Here is a 13,473-nt window from a genome sequence, read left to right as displayed (position 1 = left end):
GGCCTCCAGATGTCACAGACACTAATCTGTGTCGTGTCTCTCTTGAAGGGAGCTTCAGCCCTGACATGCCAGTGAAGTCTTTTCATGTCTTGTTATTTCCTTATTCTCCCCGTGTAATCCATACACAGAGCCCCTCACACACACACTTACAGTACATCCATAAAAAACACCAACTGGGCAGCAGCGTCAAGCAGGTTAAATTAAAATGAACAAATGTGTGTTTTACGCAGTCTCCTTGGTCTGTACCTCCAACAGATAGGAGCAGGTTTGTATTTGAGTGCGCGGGCAGCCTGCCTGTGTTGCTCCAACACCTTGGTGCATGGTCAGCTGAGGGAGCAGATGCCTTGTTGAAAGGTGAATATCAGCAGGTGGGGCTGCTTAATTTTATTCCATGAAGAAGGACACTATTTGTACTTTCTGTTGTTTTTTTGTTTTTTTTTGTTCAGCTTAGCGATGGTGTTTTTTACTTTGAGTTTTTGCCTCCTGTTCCTGCAAGTGTAAGGGTCCATAAAACATCATATAGTACTATATAGTATCACAGGGTATGCTATAGTACTATGAGCTTAATGTGTCTTATCACAGCATAACATGTCGTCCTCTTTTAGAGTGTATCACAATGATTCATATGTCTTGTACAGTATTCATTTTCTGATGTACTGATTGCTTCATATCACACAGTATCGTATCATACTGTTCACTCCTCTCTCATTGTGTCTCTTTTCCGTTCACCCTCACTCACTGTCTCTCTGAGGTCGTGTCCCCCTCACTGCTGTCCTTGTCTATAAGAGTCAACAACTTGTCAAAAGCAGGCACAACGCCACTCATATCAAGCAGTCTTATATGACACTATGGTATCATATATGGTACTGTAGCCTGTCATATGCTAAGGTTTTGTGTTTTACCATTTATTGTTTTGTTTTGTATCGCATGGTACATCAGGCGTAATACCCTGAAGTACCACATCGTACAATCTGGTGTTGTGTGGTATTACATAGTTTCACAGTTAAGTATCATCGTATTAGTTCGTATTTCAAAGATTTCTTGCCGTTCCCTCTTTCTTTGTCTCTACTCTCTATTTATTCTTCTTTGTCACGGTTTCTCTCAGAGATTGTGTCCTCCCCACCGCTGCCCTCAACTCACCTCTGAGAGTCAAGAGTGTGTTAAAAGCATGCACTACACACTACTTTGAGCCCCCCCCCCCCCCAATTGGCCCCTGTTTATGCACTTTGTTGGCAGAAAAAAAAAAAAGCAGAGACGTAAACAACATCACCTAACGGCTGCTTAAAGCCATTATGTCCAAAAAGATAAACTCTGGTGTCTGTGAAAGGGCAGGAGAGCTGTTGAGCGGTATCACAGTGATGATGTGCAGGTATGCTGCTGCTCAGCTCCATCATACAGGAGAGCTGTCTCCGCTTTTCTGGCGGCAGTGAAGAGGGATTAGGAGGCAGGCAGAGATGGGGCCTGTGAAGCATTTATGAGCAGGGCCATACAAAGGATCCATGTCAGAACTTTTAGGGGTTGGCTTTTTTGTTTTGTTTTTTGGATGTGTTCTTTAAGCCCTGCTCCTCCCACACAGGCCCAAATGTGCCCCCTCCACCTCCAGACCCCGATCCAAGGACGGCCCACGGCTGTTGAAAAACTGCAGATGCTTTCGAGATGTCTGGGACAAAAAAAAAGAGAGAAAGAGATTTTAGCTCATGTCCATGACCATATTTGTGTCTGGGTGTGAAAAATTGAGTTCATTTCAAAATCTTGTTATACTTCCCAAGCTCATAAAAACTTGTTTAAAGCTCATCACACAAACTTACTGACAAAAAAAAACAAAAAAAAAAACAACATATAACCTAATTTTCTTCCACTGTGATTTCCTCTTTTCACATGTGTCTTTGTGCACTTCTTGCATAGCCATGTTTTATGTAACTCTGCCTCGGGGGACACACTCGTGGCACGTAGTGGTCGTAAAAGTCATAAAACATTTTCGCATCCATACTGCGCAGCTCAGTTCAGGTGCAACTCAGCAAGTTTGCAAAAAAAAAAAGTTTCAGCTTAAAAGGACACGGTACAATTTCTGTTTGTTATATCAGCCAATGTTTCATCTCACTTATTCAGGCCACGTTTGAAGACCACTGTCAGACCCTCTTAAGGGCAGGGGTTGAGAAATGGTTTGAAAGGGAAACACACATCTAAAGCCTGCTACTAATCTACAGGACGTCACCCCGAAAGTCATTTTTCTTTTGTCTTGACGTCACAAATCCTCACTTTTCTGACACATACATAAACCGCATGCCCACCCACAGACACGCAAGGCCTGAGAACGAGTCCCATCTTGTTGACTAGTAGAGGAGGAAGTGAGTGTTGAGGTTGCGGGGAGATAGGGGCAGCTCTCTGACACAGCGTAGCCTCTGCCAGTCTTCAGTTACCTCCGCTGACAGATTAGATCATCGAGAACAACCGCAGGGAGGAGAGGGGAGAGAGCAGTAGGAAAAGCACTACGTTAGACATGATTGGCGTGTCAAACCTTGGCCTCAGTTTGACCCCCTTGCCCACAGATGAGGCTTATGCTATTGAGTGCTCTGACCTGTTAAGACATGACCCTTCTGCTGCCCCCTTTCCTCTTCAGTCTCTGCTGCTGCTGCCGCCTCCTCCCAAAGAATCGTCAAAAATCCTCCAAGGGCTGGACTGAGACAAACCCCGGGAGGGCCCCACACATGACTCATCTACAGACTTTTAAAACACAACAGTTTCATTGAGAGTCAGCCCTGTGTTGTGTCAATGATTATTTATTTTATTTTTTTATGTTGTGCCACTTAACAGGACAGTGGAGTTCAGGCAGCATGAAATTAGAAAACCAAACTTTGATATAACAGCTTAAGATAATTCTGCGATCATGGAGTCACAGTTTGGGCAACGTTACGCAAAGATAAACAGATTAGCCGCTATGTTGTTTTTTGTTGAATTCGTGTTTGCTTTAAAAAAAAAAAAAATCCCAAAAAAAAAAACCTGACTAAAAACTCATCTCCTGTATTAAAGTCAAGTTTGTATTGCGACTTTAAGGAAGTTTTGTACTTGGAATTTCTGTCCTGACACCTTTCTGAGCGTCTCATTGTGCCACTTCTGGTCTTCACCCTGGACCTGCCCTCTGTCCCAGAGCCTCTTGTTGCTTTATTTTCCACCACCTTATCCTGAAAACCTGGAGAATAAGTAAGGTAAGCAAATGCTAAACGCCAACTCACCTTAATGAAAAAAGAAAAACCTCATCCTTATTTGCAGAAGGCCAGGGTTGGGTACCACGTTCACAAAGCTGCGGTTTTAAGAGATAATGGCTGTAAATCCGTATTGCTACGTGGACATTGATGACACCTGGCTAACCAGCCTGTGAAAAAAGACAGATACAACCACAGACTTGCTGAAACTCGTTGGTAGGGCTGAGCTGACTGACAGACAGGAGAGGTGAGGAAGGGGAGCAGCTAGGGAAGTCAGCAAGCAATGATTTTGTGTAATTCTTCTAGAAGCAGTCTGTCACAGATTGCGATCTGACATTCTGCACCTCACACATCGCGCTCTAGCACATTCATCCCCACAAATCTTGTGCTCACTAAAATTGGATCCAGATGTGAAGCGTTTGGGGACCCAACCTGGCAAGGGCAGGTCTCAGAATTATCTGGGTGGGGTGAGCAATGCAGAGGGGGACAATTTAAGTGGTCTCTCTCCACTTTTGCACGGGCCATTACGAAGGAGAAGATGCTCCCGAGGTAGTAGAAACAGAGTTTTGGCTACAAAGCTGAGCCATGGAGCTTGAGTGGGCCAACTTAAACCTTTTGGGTGGACTCAAGTTTTCTCCACCCTCAGTGGTGACTGCAGGGCCTGGAAGAGCCACTGCTTATCTGATAGATCAAGTGAGGGAACAGTTGATTAGCTTAAAGCAATGGGAAATGCCTTCCCTACACCCTCCCTCTTTCTTCCCTCCCCCTTTTCTGTATTCTCTCACTTTTCCCCTCTTAGCTCCGTGAGCAGTGCCTCTCTCTACCTTTCTCTCCCTATTTTTCACCCTGCTCCCTCCCTCCCTCCCTCCCTCTCCCTTCCTCTCTCTCCCTCTCTCTGCCCTGCTGTGAGTAGGTGGTTCCTTGCTGTACTTGATTGGTGTGAGTCTATATAGGAGGAGAGGCGCTCTAACAGGCTCAGAGTCTGGTGGTGCCCACTTGCCACACGTTCCCAGAAGGACTACCTGTGTGTGCTTTTTTTTTTCTTGCGTGAGGATTATATTCTCCTGACAGCATGCCGGAAACCAAGAAGAAAGATAGGAAGGGGAGAAAGAAGGGGGGTAAAAAAGGACATAAGGAGAAGGAGGGCGATCCCACTACAGGTAAAAGAAAATCTAAGGTTTTTTTTTCTCGGGCATGTTGTGTATAAACGTGTGTGTGTGTGTTTATCACAGAAAGAGACAGAGAGTCTTTGAGTGAAAGTGAGATTTGAGTTTCTGTTACTATATCACGGAAGTGTGGAGTAAACTAAGTATCCCCTTGGCTTGTCAAAGCTTGCTGCTCGCTTGTCACATGGATTGGTCTCCTTATGTGGACAGCATGTAGAGGCACATCTGGTTTGGCAGCACTTTGTAGTTATAGGAGTGTTAGATGAAACAAAGTGGATACTAAATCCAGCTAAACTTTGGTGTTAGTTGTACACACTCTGAACTTCACAAAGCCAAAGAACGGTTGTACCATAAGGTCTATGTAAACCTCTGAATGACAATTACTGTGTTTTTAGGGTTTGGGTTAAATCCTATCCTGGACACGTTTTCATAAATGCTGTGCTACATATTCCAGGTTTGAAAATGGTCGAGTTATCACAAAAGTGAGGTCGATGTGGTCATTGACAGTGTTTCGTTCGGCTCTTTTCAACAGCGCTAATAACTCAACACTTGTGTCTTAATTCTGAGTCTGTGGTGAGTCATCCAACATAAAGTCTGTCTTTACTTTTGTCTTGGAGCTCTTCTGACATTGTAATAGTATTTGAGGTGTCTGTATTTCCAGAGTCACAAATGCAGCAATGTGCTTGCTCAGTGGTGGATCCTACAAGCTGAAGCATGTCACTGTAGTTTGACCTCAGGTCATAGGGAAACCCAGCCCCCGTTTTAGTGATGCTTTAAGGACAATACCATGATTGCTTCAGCTAGTATGTGTCATTCTCGGTTTGATTAGATACTGTATCTTAGAAAGCATCTCTTGATGCTGGTGGCCATTTTGTACCTGCTGATGTCACTGTTGTCAGCTTTCAACGGATAAACGTCCAGACGGCGCTTTGAGTTTCAGAGATTTATTTATTTCTGGAAGTTTTTATAGGTCATAGATGATTGTAACTAAGGGCTGCTAAACTGTCCCAGTTCCTGACAGCAATGACAATAAACATCTATTCTACTCTATACAAGAGCCCGAAGAGGTTTTCTCTTCTTTTGAAATGGGGGTAATTTTCTTGTTTTATTACCAATGAAAAGTGTCCTATAAAGTTAAGCAATGGCCCTCGTATCTAGTTCGACGGTGATCGATTGATATGTAAGATAGAGGGATGGAGACCAATATAGATGGGATTAATTCCTTTTTTTTTTTTTTTTACATGATTTTTTTAGCAGAAAGCACAGACACTCTCCACAGACTACAGAGTTTTATTTATACAAAATGACAACATTTCCATAGTCTTTTTTAAGTGTGTTGATTTGTTGTGTGTTGATTAATTTTAGACGCACGTCAGCTGTCGTTGAAATAGACCGACTGCCTATAACGCTGATCTTTAAAATAAAAAAATGTGATCGGCTATGTGCTAACCCATGGTATGATGGTATTTACAATTGAAGTGGAAACAAAGGACATTTAGGGGTTTGACTGGAAAGAAGGTGCCAAATAAAATAAAAGAGAGGTACTGAACAACACTTTTAGAAATGTATTCTCTTCTGGCTACCAGGCTTTGATCAAGCCCAATAAAAACTTTAACCAACTTGTAATTATCAGTGGCTGACATCATTTTGTTGAGAAAACCAGGTTCAAAAGAATTATGAGTCAATGGGCAGTACAGTAAGAGTCAAATAAAACATGTCAGTACAACTTGAAATGTGGTCTTGTGTGATCTTTCTACCTGAATTAAATGAATTATGAGTAGAAAGTTTTACAGTCAGAGAAAAAGGGTGAAGACTAAGAGTGTGCTTGTTCTGCCCATAAAACATGGACATTGTCTCAGTGACACATTGATTTCTGAAGAGGCATTTTGGTTGCCATATTATCGATAATATGTATCCCTAACTTTTGATCAATCTAGCAACAGGTGAAGAGGAGTTAAGTTGAGATGGCCCTAGCGCCCATTCGCAAAAAGCTACAATGCCTGTCAATGAGTCAACTCGACTGACCCCCTAATTATGCAAATGTAGCCAAATTTAGCCTGACCTTCATGAGAACGGATGTGTTATAAAAGAATTATTTCCCATACAGTCTGAACTAATATATACATTTTCTTGTAACGATAAAATTAAGGGATTTTTTGGTCAAGGCTGTAAAAATGTTTTATGTCTGTTGTAAAATTCGACTTGTTAATATGAGGACTTATCGGGACTCTTTGGCTTTTGGAGCTTGTCTCTCGTGGACACTCAGGGAGCTGGCATTTTTTGTACTTCCTAGTTGGTTTCATTTCCCAATACTGGAGGTTGTCACTTGGTTGTGCCTCTAGAGTAAAATTAGTGCGAGTGGGTTGTGAGACCCATGTCCTAATTCTAGTTAGCTAACCCTAGTAGTGCCTCTTATATGGTAGCTTGTGTTGCGTACTGTCTCTCAAGTGTCATGCTAGCCATCATAACTATGCTATGATGGGAGATGTGCTTTGGGTTTTGGGATTTCCTTCAAGAAATAACAATCTTCCAAAGTGGTCCGAAGCCTAGCATACCTTCAGTATAGTGTGCAGATTTAACTTGTTTCATGGAACACGTTCATGGTGACGTTAGCCGTGGCACTGTAATGGTAAATCCCAGTACACCACTAAAGGAACCAAGCAGGCCTGCTGTTACACGTTCCAACTTTTGTTGAAACTTTTCTTTTATGGTTTGTTTTTCTATTTCTGAGGTCTTCATTGCTCAGGTTTTACATAATGGGTGGGGATTTAAAAAATCACAATATGCTGAAGGAAAGAGGAAATCAGTCTGAAAATGTCTGGAGATGTCAAGCATATATATACAATTTACCTCCTGTTAGTAAGACTAGAAGATAGGAAGTTCATTATTGTTAATGCAGCAAGTTGCACAGGTTTACTTTTCACTGTTCTACCTGTTAGCTGGCAAGAATATTAGTGAACTGCACAGAGCATTACAACGATTCCTTTTTTTTTTTCTATTTCAGATTTTCCACTTTTTATTTCAAAGTGAAAAAAAATTCTCAACAATACCCTTCATTGTGGACAATAACTGTGTGCATACATGTGTGTAAACAGGTGTTAGTGTAGATGAAGTGTGACAAACCATAATTGTATGTAATCTAGCCCATGAGCGTTCTGTTGAGGTTGTTAGACTGTCAGTCACTGGACCGTCACCCCATCACAGGAACAAGACAGTATTGTCTTATGTACCTCATGTTCCCTGGGAACTTTGTATTGCTCTTTTATTTAAGGTGATAACCTCGCAGCAGGTATTTCTCAGCTATATTGGCCTTTCACTGGTTATATGATGAAGTGTTGATTCAGGGAATTCTGCTGCTACAGTGTTAACATGATTTTCCCTTTCAGATCTCTTATTTCAGTCACATGTATTGTGACTGTAGGTTGACGAGATGTAAGAACGACTTTTCTTATGAATCGAGTCAGGCGTGGGGAGAAAAAACAATCAAACTGCAGACCCTGACGTGGACATTTATGTTAAAATGCTGGTCTTTGTTGAAAAAAAAAAAAAAGACACCAGAGGGAAGGAACATCTGTGCAAGTTAGTTGCCTTTCTCGTTAGTGAAACAAGGAGTGCAAATGCTGCAGGCATTCCATCAAATCTGTCAACAAAGCAAAGCAACATGAATCTATGTGTCTCTGATTTCCTAAAGTTACAAATCCCTGTACAGTCATATTGACCTACATAAATATGTTTTTGCTGGTGATGACATTATCTTTCACAAGCTTATACCACCCATCTCATCATGCGTCAAGACAAAACACAACAAGTTCTCTCTGTGTGCCTGGATTTGCGTGCGTAGTGATTTTGGTAATCATAAGCTTCCGAAGTAAAAACTGTTCTCCTTCATTTTGTGCCAGATGCTTTGTATCATGCACTAACACCTACCACACCTTTATAATTGAAATAGAGCTGCTTAAGTTATTCAGCGCAAAATAGAGACCAGTAGTCACAGGAGGAGGAGGAGGTGGCGGAGCCTCACACAACCTCAGCTTTCAAGTCAGGTGTGATCTTGCTTCATATTAGTGCTCTTACAAAATTGTGTTTTTATGTTCTGATCGAAACAACAACTGGGAGCAGGAACACTAAATTTCAAGCATTAAAATGCCCCTACCTTATACATAGAGAAACTGTCTGTGACAGTCTAAAAACGAGAGTATCCAAAACCGCTAAAGGTTATCAAACATAAGTGTTTTAAACGGTGGTTCTCAAAGTAAATGTCTCCAGACAAATTATGATGAATGAAGTGGTCCCTGACAACTAAATTAATGAAACTTGAGACTGAAGGTTAGCCAAATAGTTTTCGTGTGATGTTGTGAGTCTATGTCGCACACTTAAGTAACAGCATTTTTTGTTTTTTTATTTATTTCCAGATGCCCTTCTCAGTTTCATGTAAATTTACTTATCACAAAACAGTTTTTCTCTTTGACCCTCTGGCTTCTCCTTCGCGAATTATTCTGTCCATAATCAAAACTCCACCAATTAGTGAAGGCCCTATTATTTTATTATTATTAGTAGTTTACTTTATGCTTTGTCCAAGACGTGTAGTGAGTGCAGTCACCTTATCCAGGAACTAAAAAAAAAAAAATAACAGTATGTTAAAGCACTATTGTGAACATTTAATAGCTTTAATATTCAATAACTATTTGATTGCTTTACAACAATTGCATGTACAAAGACTGTTTTTATTACCTAGCAACTTCTTTATAAATGCCCGCCACATGATGACATCATCAGTCGATAAATAACTGAATGAAGTCAGTGAGCGTCAGAGTCAGGACCAAACCCTGGTAACGTACAAAAACAGCTACAGGCTGCTCCCATCTGTGTGCTATGTTTTTCTGTGGACTCATTGTAAACAATCCATTTCATATTACTGGCTGTCATTTCACTGATGGTTAAATTATAAATACTGAGAGCTTAGCTGTTAATAAGTTTGTGCAACTGGTTCATATAACTTGTGTAACTTTTAGGATTAAATTGTCATGTGTTCTTCATGTAGCAGGAGCTGAAAGAACTCTTTCTCATGCTGTTTTCCATTCAGCTTTTTTTTTTGAAGCACAGATTGAAAACTCAAAACACAAAAGTCAGTCACGGATTATTGAAATTAGGAAACAGTACAACATGGTGTTAGTTGCTTGATAATAACATGTGAACGTAGCTTACACATTCATTTCACTACGCTTGAATGTTGCTGCCGTGACATTAAAACCAAACATGAAATGCTCCTGTTGTTTCACTGAAGAACTAAAATGAAAACGCCAACAAGCACGGCTCTTTTGTGAAACGTCAATTACTTCTCACTAACCGGAAATATTGTGATGTAATTGTTTGATAAAATTCAGTGGCTCCTTATGTCCATCCCTTGCACTTCTGGGTCACATTTTCTGTTGGGCCAAAGCAAAATTTTAACGCCTGTTTCTTGGCATCTTTGTTAATTCTGGGCACTCTGCTATTTGTCATGTGGCCACAAGTCTAGATCGCTTTGTGGGGCTCAAGGTGTAGACAACAGTCCTGAAGTTGACATGTGGTTTCACCACCCTAAAAGTGAGATCTTTCCAAATAAAAGCCCCACTACAGATCTCAGATGAGGTTGCTGTTATTTTGTGATCATGGTGTATTTTGATTTGGCGAAGCTGCAAACAGCAGTCTTTTCTAAATCTTAACTCTCTGTGGTGTGCCACATGTTGCCTTTAAAAATGTGAAGGAGCAGTCCTTTATGTCGCCTGCCATGCTTGCATCTGAAACTTCTTTTTTAGCCAACAAGTGGAACAGTGACACCAACTGGAGTGGAGGTTGTTCAGATAATAAGAACAATTGGAGTGAAATTGAAAAATCCTCCTGAAACTATGTGACTACACACAGCTTTATTAAGATTCTCAAAGCCCTACCAAATAATATTGCTATAAAGTTATTTATTATGTGTGAGTGATTGAAGCTGAATAAGTTGAATTGAAGCAAGGTGTTTTTTAAATAATACATCAGCTTCGACTGACGTTTGAATGGGAGTTCAGCATCCTTTCACACCATCCACTGCCCAACAAAGGCTTCCCTGGCGGGCCCTTGTTGCCTCTCTGCTGTAGTACGATCAGTGCTTTATGCTATCAATATTGCTAAGAAGGGTAAAACATTAGAGTTGGCTGACAGCCTGATCCATTTCATGCAGATGCTCAAGTGCATCTTGTGTGTCTGTATAAGAAGCTGAAATGTTTGGTCTAAATATCTAGATTTGTCAGCTTGGAATCAGCTGTTGGAGAGATAACTGTTTCTGCTTCATACTGATGGTTTGAGCATAAATCTGCATGTGTGATAAGATACTTCTACACCTTGTTTTATCTTTCCTTATTAGCTAATTCACAGAGACGACTGGGTGTGTATCTAACAGAGGGTGGATACTCAATTGTAATTTACTACGTGCTATTTTTTGCTGTCACCTTATGTACCTACAAAGGTGTTCGAAGCACGAGAGGTTCAACATTTTTGAACATTTTAATGCATCTAATATTAAACAACCCCTGAATCTAATCCAGCGAAGTGTTTAGCCGATTAAACGATTGGGCACCCTTACTTGTCAGCAGCAAATATTATAATTTGTGAAACTAATTCGGAAAATAATAATAAATGTTGGTCCAGAATGCGCTGTAACGCAGGCGCCCACCACTAACAGGGGCTGTAGTTACCTGGCTGTCTCTCCAGGCTCTACTGTCCTGATGTAAAGCAGCACAATGCGTAGATGGTATGTTGTGTTTTATGTCAGGTTGAACTGGCATATAAACGCTGGTAGTGGTAGCGCCCGTTACGTTAGCCGCTCTCGATTAAAATAGCTAATATTCCATCTCATTATTGAATAGTGTGATGAACTGTTGAAATTAAACAAATGTTGACAGTCTTTTCCAACCTTTAGACCAGTTGATCAGTCTGAATTGAAATATCTTTTTCATCGATCGTCTCTAATGTCCTTTGTCCAATATTTAATTTAGAATTTTTCATCCAACGAAACAAACATGGACATTGTTGTGCAACAGTTACTGTACTGTATACACAGTGTGGACAGGAAAACTGTTAATGGCTGTAAGTTCAGGGTATAAAGATGTCGATGGAGGCCAGTTTAGCTGAAGTCCATTAGGTTTCTCTTCTGTTTGTCTTAAAGATGGTTTCCTCAGCGTTCTCAGGGGTTTACCATACAGCTCCTTTTGGAGAAACTGGCTGTTTAGATTTCACCTCCTTTGAACTTTTATGTGAGGAAAATCAATTTTGTCGATCGTGTTTTCTTTGTTTACTACATATTTTTCTGCTGGCTATGTAGTCTGTGCAGAAACCTTGAGTAGTGCTTAAATACTTTGCAGCAGTCATTCCCTATTGATGGAACATCTTAAAGATCAAAACTGGATGTTGGTCAAAAGTTGGCTCCATCAACAGAGTATTAAAATTGTTGGACTTCTTCATTAAAAAAAAACGTTAAACCATAGATATATACTTTTTGAAAGAGTTAAGTGGGAGGAAGCCTGTGCATTTGGCCGCCTATATAAACAATGCAGCAGATAACTGTTGGGTGAAAGTGGGAGGCTGTTGAAATGATCCCTTTGAACAGATGTTGTGTTACAGTGACTAGTGTGCAGACCATTCCCACATGCAGAACTCATTTCTCTGGCTGTCTCACCATGTAATTTGTCTTTTGACAACGTGCAGTGAAGTGACATAACACCAGAGTAATCAGTGATACTTTGTCTAGAAGGGGAAACACAAAGGCATGCCTCAGATTCCTTTTCTAAGCTCCTGGAAGTAAAACAGAAAATGTTAACTCAATAATAGGAGCAAAGCATTGTTAATTCATCCAGACTTTGTTTTTGAACCTCTCCGGACCAAGGTTTCCAACTGTTACCCAAGGCATGAGCTGTTGACACGCCAGTTAGGCTTCTATTCTCAAATTTGTTTTTTATAGTCCATGTCTGCAGCTGCCCCTCGGCTTCAAACACAGAGAATCAGGCTGTTGTTGAGGCTAAGCTTTATCATCGCTGCTGGAAACTTTTTTCCACTGCTTTAACAGAAAAGGAGATAACCATTTGTCACCAAGAGTTATTTCATTTCTATTAATTAAGATTCTTTATTAAACATGTTGGAAAAAGGGATTGTGGTTGAAAGGAAAACGGGGACAAGGATCACTGATTAAGTTGACAGTTTTGTTCTTTGAGCCTTTTTAAATAGAGGCCACAAAATAGATAGTTTAACATTACACAGATCATGAAGTGAAAAGACACAAATTACCTAATACAGACTTGAAAGCCTAATCCCTGTGCATCATAATGTTAAACATCTGTATGTAGATGCTGTAATCTCTGATGGCCTATGTCTTCATTAGAACTGCACCCTGTAGATGGAGCAGATCTTCTCACACATCTGGCTCTCTGAGCTGATGAGAAGTGCTGCTATGTGTTTCTGCAACTTTCCAGGCCAGGGCAAAGTTTGTTTAATTTGCTTGGCAAGGACGAACCTGTGTCCAGGCAGTATGAGGCATTTTTCTTTATGTTGCAACTCCATTTCTTCTGCTCTGTGATTATGACTGACAGGCCTTTTCCTCAGGCAGTGTGCTGGACTGATGTAGCAGAGCTGAGTTTGTTTGGAAACTATGCACAGATGCAGAAATGCAGCTTTTTGTTTGTTTTAGAAGTCATTAGATACAGCAATATCCAAAGAGCCCAAGTGACATTTGAACTTCAGAACATTTTGCGGAACCATCTGATGAAGCTACTTATCAAAACTAACACATGTGCGTATGTCAGTTGAATAATCAGTGTGCCGTGAAGCTCTACAGTACAACAGATACAATGTTGTTAATTTTCCATTAGCCAGTGTAATGTGAAAATTAGGGGGATCAGTCAACCATAATACACTCTGCGTTCTAATCTTTAGTTAACATCACGTCCCATACAGTCCATTACATTTGCTAAATAATAGAACTGTTTAATGAAGAACATCTGGAGCATCAGGAGTCTCATGTTCAGTATATGGCTTTGCTGGAGGCTATCGATCCACCCCACTCTCAGAGCTGATTGTAAAGGCCAATA

The 13,473-nt window shown here is 40.7% G+C and overlaps 1 protein-coding gene across 2 annotated transcripts in view; it reads left to right on the top strand.

Moving 5' to 3' along the window:
* The window catches only part of nrg2a (neuregulin 2a), a 77,005-nt gene that overhangs the window by 18,731 nt on the left and 44,801 nt on the right, over window positions 1–13,473 (top strand). Inside the window, exon 1 of one of the 2 annotated variants that reach the window (XM_079355425.1) lies at window positions 2,981–4,363. The exons of the other annotated variant lie outside the window; for it this stretch is intronic. Within the exon in view, the coding sequence (XP_079211551.1) occupies window positions 4,276–4,363 (88 nt within the window). The 5' untranslated portion in view covers window positions 2,981–4,275. Of the gene's footprint in view, window positions 1–2,980; window positions 4,364–13,473 lie in introns of those variants that run through there. 2 annotated transcript variants of the gene reach the window in all.

This window comes from Symphodus melops (assembly GCF_947650265.1).
Source record: "Symphodus melops genome assembly, chromosome: 11".
In the NCBI taxonomy this organism is placed as follows: Eukaryota; Metazoa; Chordata; class Actinopteri; order Labriformes; family Labridae; genus Symphodus; species Symphodus melops.
This window is presented reverse-complemented; position numbering and strand designations above follow the sequence as displayed.